The sequence below is a fragment of the Ambystoma mexicanum genome, chromosome 3p, assembly GCF_040938575.1.
Source record: "Ambystoma mexicanum isolate Mex_15411 chromosome 3p, UKY_AmexF1_1, whole genome shotgun sequence".
NCBI lineage: Eukaryota > Metazoa > Chordata > Amphibia > Caudata > Ambystomatidae > Ambystoma > Ambystoma mexicanum.
Genome location: NC_090925.1, coordinates 1,208,197,829 through 1,208,206,762, shown reverse-complemented (window position 1 = coordinate 1,208,206,762; position 8,934 = coordinate 1,208,197,829). Strand labels below are relative to the sequence as shown.

Below are 8,934 nucleotides of genomic sequence, written 5' to 3'. Positions count from 1 at the left end.
GTTCTTTCTTCGCATCTTCAACACAGGATGATTCATCCTTCTCACGTTTGCCCAGTTTCAGAATATATAGCTGACCTTGGCTGATTCAGTCTTGACTCCAGGCCAGACAACCTTGTCTTGCAGCTCCACGATTTTACTTATTCTTGCTTCATGGGTCCTGGCTTACTAAATTTTTGCTACTGATGTCCAGCTTCTATGTAATGGCGGGTTCGCCTGTGCTCTATTCACTATGTATAGCCAGCGTCTATGGTGACTTGGTCTACCTTGCGTTTCAGCATCTGTATATTTATTGAACGGTTGATTTTCTGCAGCACTTTGTGCACATGTAATTTTCTTCTTTGTATTTAAAAGTTCACTCAATTCTTTACTTCATCGTTAATTTCCTTAGGATCTATACATCCTCTTCAGTCAGTATCTAGGGACGTTGTACATACTTTTTTGTGACATCACTAGCTTCTTTTCTTTGCCCTCTCTCATTTTCCTTCAGGGAGTTCCTCCCTTAGGTTGTCATCACTTTGGGGATACACATTTGGTAGGGTTGTCTCAATGGGTATCTTCTCTTGAACACACGCTGCAGTATTGGCACAACTGCTGGTGTTAAGCACGACATGATCTTAGGTCTCCAACATATGGGAGTAAGGGGGGGGCAGGGTTTCCTGAGGAGGCATGCAGCTGCTCTTCTACAGATTTGTCTCTTCACAAGATAAAGCACCTTGAAGAGATTCCAGTTGTATGAGCTCTGATACCGACATTTGAGTGGTCCCAGTCGCAGGTGGGTGAACTGGAACATATAAAGGAAGTCGGGATGAAGCCCCTCGATATTTCCTCTTTTAGGATTTCCTTTCCTGAATATGAAAAACAATCTGTAGTGACATATCAATCAATGCTTGGAAACTAGGAGGCCGCAGTATTCAAGCTAACTCGTCTTTTATTTCCTCATTAAGACCCACGCAAAACAAGGTAAAACAGGCTTCCTGGCACCTATCCGCCTACTTGGCTAGGTGTTTGAATTTAGTTAAGTATGTGAACATGTCCTGGGATCCCTGTTGGAAATCCAATAGCTTCTCTTGAGCAGAGAAAACAATATTAGGGCAATCAAACATCGTCTTAAATGTGCTGACGAAAGTGACGTAGTTGTCCAGTAGAGTCCCCATCTGATACCAGAGGTGTAGCCCAGGTTAATGCATTGCCTGTGAGGTGGGACACCACAACTCCACCTTTGCCCTATCCGTGGCGTGCAAATGGGGCTTAAAGATGAACTGAATCATACAGCAACCCACGAATGGAGGTAACTTATTTGGTGATCTGTCAAACTTCTCTAGTTCGGTGCCTAATGAAGGAGTCTCTTGAGATAAGGGATCCCTGGTGAGGATCAGTTGCCAAAGACCAGCATTTTCCACCTTTACATTTTGTACCTCTGTATTTAGTTCCTGTATGCCTTTTATAAGCTTGTGCATCTCAATCTGTCAGTGATTGAGCTCGCCTGATGCTTCCAAAGCAATTGTGAGGCAGGAGATGGTGTCCACCGGGATGTCCTATGAGATCTCGAGTCACAGAGGTAGGGACGCGTCTCTTCTGAAGCCACCCTGCCTGTTAAGTAGTAACACCAGGCAGAATAACCCCTGGAGAAATCCATCAAAGGCAAGCAGGAAAAACCCATCCAAAGAGGGGAAAAAACAGCACCTGTCCACAGCTGTTCTTCTAGCAGAAGCATGGCTAATTGGTATTGAGGAAAGAATCAGAAATGCACAGGGAGACAGTTTGCAGAAAAGGAAAGGATGCGGGAAAGCAGAATAGACAGCAGAATGCTAGGATGGAAGAACAAGGGAGAAGCACTGAACTAGGTAAGCTGTAACCTAGCGTTGAAACATGGGGACACCGTCTCTGATGCTGACATATGTTTCGAGCAACCCGGAAGTGGTCAGAAGCAAAAATGGCAGTTCTGAAAGCCTAGACCGTTCAGGGGGAATGAAAGGCGCCATCTTGGGTACGACTGCAGCATGCAGGTGACGTGGCGACAAGCGCCAGGAAGACCACAAGGACCACGGGCAGAGATTCATGACAATGTTGTTAAAGGGCACAGCAGCAATTTAGTTAATCAAAAATTGCCTTATTCTTTAGAAATCATGGAACTGCATATTCAAAATGCGAAAAGGCCCGTTGTGTCAGAAAGGTCCCAATGTAAACGGTGTATTTCATTTTCTCAACAGCAATTGAAACCTTTGTTTATTTCTTCAAGAATATATACATCTAACAGAACAGTGATACATTCATAAAAATATTTTAAACCCTATTGTGAGTACAGAATGATTTTAATGTTTAATATTTTAAAATGTATGAGAAACCAATGTTTTTTAACAGGGCTTTTGCAAAGGCTTGTTTTGCGGTTTTTCTTGATAAAACCTGACCACAAGCTAAACTATCATTCAACTTAACCTTCTTGTGGGGGGTGTATTTAAGTGTCCTCGAAGAGTTGACTTGGCCCTTCAGAGTAGAAAGCCATATTGTCTATTGTCATGATAACACATTAGGTTCTCATAAATACAAAGGGCCATTTGGACCAGGTCTCTGAGTTAATGAGCCAGATCTCACCATTTCAAGGATCAAGGAAGTATTTCTAATAAATCAATTTTAAAATTCCAGTAGAGGCTGAAATGTGGTGCTTGGGCTTGTAAGAATAAGAACTGTTCACATGATGGTCTAGCCTCTGAAAAGTGGGCTTGTTCTCAAAGAGCCATGGCTTCTCTTAGTGTCACTGTAGCAGTTAAGGCAATAAAGCTGACCAGATGCGAAGTAACTGAAAACAGAACTCGTTATGCTGAACACAGGGTTCACAATTCTAAGAAATTAACTTAAAGGTAGACCTCTGTTGTTAGAATATAATGGGCTAGTTGGAATCAACATTCCTTGTGCATTTAAAGAAATAATTTAGTTTATAAAATCACAACCATATCATTTAGAAACAAATGGGAAAATGTATTATGACGGTGAGGATCTCTATCAAATGGGTCAAAATCCGAATTGCTTATACTTTTTCAATAATTGATACAATTATGAATAGCTTCATAAAAACGATCATACATATTCATGCCACATGTCAGACCGTTCTTGAGTACCTGGGGGGGGTCCTGGAAATCCGTATTTCATCGATGAGGCTTGTTTCTACAATTATGAATAGCTTCATAAAAACGATCATACATATTCATGCCACATGTCAGACCGTTCTTGAGTACTTGGGGGTCCTGGAAATCCGTATTTCATCGATGAGGCTTTTTTCTACGATGAACTGTGAAATGAAAATGATCTTGCATTTAAAAGTGTAAAGAGCGGGCAACCACCTCGTAACTGAAAATATGACCAACCTATAATGTTTGGGTGTTTGCTCGGAGGGTCTGACTATTTAGCTGCCCTTAAGTGTCACATATTCATGACAAAGAGTGGCATTATCACCCATGATAATAGCAGAAACACACCGGGAATAGGGGATATGACTATGGAATCAAAAGCTGCTTTCAAGGGATAACACCTGTTTCAAGACGAGGAGTGAGGATGACTGGGAGTTTCTTGAAAACTCATGAGGCGCCATTCTGACTGAGTTCCTTAAATAATTATTTCAAGGTGAGCATAAAAATGTCCCAAAATGTATTTATAAAAGTCCCATAGAATCAGTGTACTGCCCAGTCTCTGCTGTGGGAGGGAATTGGTGAGGTGATGCCACAGGGGTGGGAATGCGTTGGTGGAACATTGGAGCAAAGCACATCCAGATGTAGGTGTATCCGTCTTATTATTATTTAGCTATTTAACAGCACACAAGTATGGAATCAAAACGTATCTTTGAAACTCGAGCCACTAAGGATGGTGTCAATAAATACACAGAACTTCATGCTTTCGTTGATGTATACGGGGAAAGGCATTTCGAGATGTGAAGAGGTCCTGAGAAATTTCGTTGTTTACCCAATTGTAGTAATTATCTGTAGATATTACGCAGATATACTGTAGTTCTTGGCAGAAAAAAAATCCAAATCATTTGTACCCAGCATGTTTAAATAGGCACTGACAGCCAGTTGGGCTGTGGCTTGAAACCACACTGTCCAGATCCTAATGGAGAATTGCTTGATCAATTGCGCCCTGTAAAAGCCATAGATTTTTCAAAAGTCAATGGGGAGGTGAGTTTAGAATGCTATTTCTATAGAAAAGATGCACTTCCAAAGAAACGTCATGATTTCGCCAATGATTTTGTGTGGAGTGAGTGAACCCCTAACTAAATGTACCCAAATAATTCAAGAGGACTGGTGGGACATGGTGGTTGTCCTTTCAGAAAGCCAAAATTTCAGGTGGATACATAGAGTAGATAAAGGGACACTGTGTATTCTAAATAGATATCATGGCTTTCCTAAACACATGCCTATGGATCCTAATGTAACCTATCATAGTTTCTACTGTACTTCCATGCATATGCCAGAACCCCCCCTTTATACATTCAAAAAAGGGGGCTGAAGTGTTGTAAAAATGTGTGCATAAATGTCATTTCTATGCACCTTTTCTCTGCTACCATTACTTCTTTTGATACTGGAGAAAATAAAATGTTTTAAAATTGGTGATTGATAATAAAGCTATTGATGTTGAACACATTTGGGCACACAGACCTTGCTCCGGACCCAGACAGGATTGTGAATGTTAGCAATGCCACACCTAGTTACATTTGTAAACAGTATCCTGCGTCTCTTCTAGATAAGATTGTGAATATTGGCAATGCCGCACTCAGAATTGTGAACATTAGCCTGCACCAGACCCTGACAGAATTGTGAACGTTAGCCTGAATCACATCTAGATAGAAATGCGAATGTAAATGTTAACATGCCCCACACATGTATCACTGTGTGCCCTCCTTTCCTGTTCCCCATGCTGTTGCTATATATCCATATCCCCCTCCTGTCGCTGTAAGCCCAGCCCCCTGTCTCTGTGTGTCTGTATGTCACTCTGTTCCTTGCCATCCTGTTCACGTGCCTGGTCCGGGCGTTTTAAAGATAACCATCATATCACATCACTACGCTTACTCTCTACTATACACCATCATTCAACTAGAACACAGCTATACCCCTGATTAATTCGGCCTAGCTGTTCACATATGAACACCTCATCACCCTATAAAACGTAACTAGCCGAGCACATTCTGGCCTAATTGCTCACATATGCGTCCTTCAGGCCTAACTGAGCCAGAGCCCAGTCTGGGTGTCCACTCACTAGACTGCACACATCCAAATGATATCTTCAGCACCACACAACGCTAGGATGAAGCTACCATCATCATCCGGCAATTACATCAGCTGCACACATATCTGGTGCACCCACGCACCCTATGACACTATCTCTACTGACCAGAACTATGGTTCCCAAGGGCGTTCAACCTACCAGTGCTTTGAGGTCATACCAATGATATATAGAGCGCTATATAAATGCCAAGTAACATAACATAACACAGGTTGATCAGTGGCAATGGTATTATTAAACATTTTATCTTTTTCGATATCACTATGTCTTATTGGAGATTGATATCTAGAAATATATATATAACTGGCTTAAGGAGTGATTGTGTGTGTGTGCCACCTACCGAAATTGTCAAAGCACGGGAATGCTAACTTTATTTGCGTGAATACATTCTCAACATTAACTTATTTTAGCATGGTTTGTTCCACTGCAAGAAGTAAGGGGACTACCTTTTGGTTTTCTTACAAATAAATTTGCGTTTTAACTATAAATACAGCCAGTTTCTTGTCTGAGAATTGTGGGGTGAGATGGTAAACCTGGGAACATGAGGTCAGGGATTACTGCTTAGCGAAAAGAGCAACATATTAACCCATATGTCATAATATGTTTGTGGTTTAATCCTCCTCTGTCTGCTGATGTGAAGACTATATGCAAAGTAGTATGATCCTAAAAAAAAGCCTTCTAGGCTTTATAACTGTACTGCCAAGCCCTAAACACACAGTGAAAATAATGCATGATACGGTAATGCGCTTTTTGTTATTGTTTCACACAACTTGTTATTCACATCTCTCCTTTCCAATTACTGAACATTTGCGCTTCTTAAGAGATGTGCCACAGACAACAGTTAAATCCATCCATCCCTAACGCCAACCACCCACCTACCCGCCCGGCTCGCTGCTGTCTGCACCCACGTACTTCTAAAAAATGCTTCCTGTTTTAAATAGTTTGCCAATAATAAACCAAAGTTTTAAAGATATTTGACGGACCCCAATGCAAGACCCTGCACATCCCAGTTTCTTTCTTTGGGCTACAAATGCAAATTGGACCAAAACAAAATACAAACATGGGCAGATTACTTCCAGTCTGAGCTTCTAGTAAGTTACTGAGTGATGGGAAGTTTGGATCAAGCTGTTCTTAAAAGTCAAAATAACAGCCCCCTGGGCCGTCACCCACTTTTCCTGTCCCAAGAAACGACCCTGCCGAGAGGCAATGGCCCTGATGAAGAGCTGCTTCTAATAAAAGGATACAACATAACGGGTTGCAATACTGCCAGAGCTAAACTACTCACACGGATTCTAGGCAGATGATGAGGGTCTGCAATTGATGAGGGGTTCCTGCTGGTTGATGAGACTATAGTTTGCCAGTGAAGAACCAGCTGTCATTGATAATGTCTTGAATTTGTTCATAATAAAGGCTTTTTTGTTTGAAGTGAATTTAATAAAACATTGGGTATTTATTTCACTGGCTACATTTAACATATCGGCATACTCATTTGAATTGTTAATTCTTAATGTAAATGTCTCTGCAATATACATACAAAAGTGTGATTTTTCTATTCCAGTCCGGAAAATCTCTCAAGCTTTTGGGGTATGGCCATGCGAGTTCACTTCTATTTCAGAGGTTAAAAAAATACATATATCAAAAATTCTTTTCAGTGCAGTCAGCCCTCTTCGATTCACTGGTCAACTCCCCGAAGGTGTCAAAGAACTGCTCCATTTCTCTCTGCAGCATTTCGTTTCTTCTCTCTGCATCTCTCCTCGCTCTCTCTGCGTTCCTCATTTTAATTTCCCCAATATCATAGCACTTCCTTTGCTGATCCAGATTCGAGTGGAGGTCTTTGATTTCTAACTCCAGCTTGTTGTTTAGCTGCTCTAATCTGTTGGAAAAGGGGACATATGCGGTTATAAATAAACAAAAGTCTGTTTCAACCATTTTAAATAATTGAAGAACCGTCAATGTTTACTACATTAACATTCTGTAGAGGGAGCAGTGCTTAAATGTTGCTAGTTTAATTTACCAATGTGATCGCAGAAGTTATACTCCAAAATTGAAAAATCTTTAGCTGGCTTTTATCAAATGTCATGATGTGCTGCCTTACCCAATTACAACATAACAATGCGCTGTCATTTTCTACCAATAGACTTTCCTGATTTCCTCATAGACCCACACCCAGTCTGTGTATATACTGTCCTAGCAAGATGTCGAGGAGCTGATGAATGCCATTGGGCAAAACTTGCGAGAGGGAGATGCGGGCTATTCACACTATCGTGCAGTTCGTTCAATGGCTGTGGGTAGATTGCATGATAGGTCAAATCTGGTATAATTTATTTCATGTACATTTTTATTAGCCAGGATGAAATAATATGATTGCTCGTGTTAAAACATAGTTTGGGATATTAGTTACTGCTTAGGTGTCTCCTACCAGCTGAAACATTTACATTGGAGAACGGGTAGGAGGGAGATGACATCTGAGGAGGGGGACACAGCTTGTGGGTGTTGTTTGGTTATTTGTGCACCCATTGACTGTCTGTGATCATTCTAATGCCTATGAACATTGTCACCCACTATCTGCCCCTCCCCACCCAAAACACATCGTCATGGGACCTTTTGAGATAGCTTTATCAAGCTGCAAAATCCAACATTGGCCTGTTAGTGTTCTGCCTACTGATTAACAGCTTAATTGCAGCTGTAAATGTGCTAGTGGTGTGATAAAAATGCCTTAACCAAGTGTGCCTTCCAGCCACTTGATTTATATCTGCCCCTTGCATTGATGTCCTGTTAAAAAAAAAAAGCATCAATAAAACCAACAGTTTTGGCCCTTGTATGGGTATTAGGTTGGTATTTGCAGAGCACGGCTATCACATACCCAGGTAATCCCACCATGTTATCAGAAGATGCCATTTTATGGCCAGGTAGTGTCATTATAGTAGTGCTTGATCAATGTCTATCCTAGGGCAACACAAAATCCAAAAATGTTAAAGGCATGGTCCAGTCAAATTTTTTATTGTCCCTACGGGTCGGCCATGTTTTTTTAAGCCTAAGTGGCTCAATTTTAGAAAACTTTCCTATGGACCTTACCCGAGTTTTCGTCCATTAAACGCACGCGAAAACAGGCACCAGGGAGCCGCCATTTTGTGATAATCCTATCACTTGCCGCATCGCCCTGGCTGACCTGCTTCTGCGGCACTAAATCAAATCCCCCACCCCTGAGCCTGACATTATCAAAACATTCATATTCCCCGCCTCTCTCCGTGACGTTACTGTGCTGCGTAGACAAACGCGCCAAGTCGTCTTCTACGCGACTCCACACAGAACCCGGAAACCAACACAGACCATCTCACAACACAGCGCGCCACGATTCGGAATATGAAACTGTACTTTAAAATCAAACAGCAACACGGTACATTTGGTAAAGTACATTTATTTGACATTAAATGTTTAGAGAATATTCAGCAATTGCCATATGAACTCCGAAAGCCATTTATTTTCTTTTATCTGTATCCGCAAATCCGTACAAGTTTATATTGAGTCACGCGCTGTTCCTTTATGGTACACAGGGTGTTGATTTTCGTTAAAAGAAGCACTTTGGAAGCATGGTGAACCGCAAGGCTGTTCCATCAACTAAGCATTAGTCCACCGTAATGGTTGATATGTTGCTTCTAGCCA

At 41.4% G+C, this 8,934-nt stretch overlaps 1 protein-coding gene across 1 annotated transcript in view; it reads right to left on the bottom strand.

The window, feature by feature from the left end:
* Nucleotides 1-6,683: 6,683 nt before the first annotated feature.
* LOC138581365 (rho GTPase-activating protein 24-like) overlaps nt 6,684-8,934 on the bottom strand; it is a 270,059-nt gene continuing 267,808 nt past the window's right edge. The window contains exon 8 of the mRNA XM_069652645.1: nt 6,684-7,144. Coding sequence (XP_069508746.1) covers nt 6,907-7,144 — 238 coding nt within the window. The 3' untranslated portion in view covers nt 6,684-6,906. The remainder of the gene's footprint in view (nt 7,145-8,934) is intronic.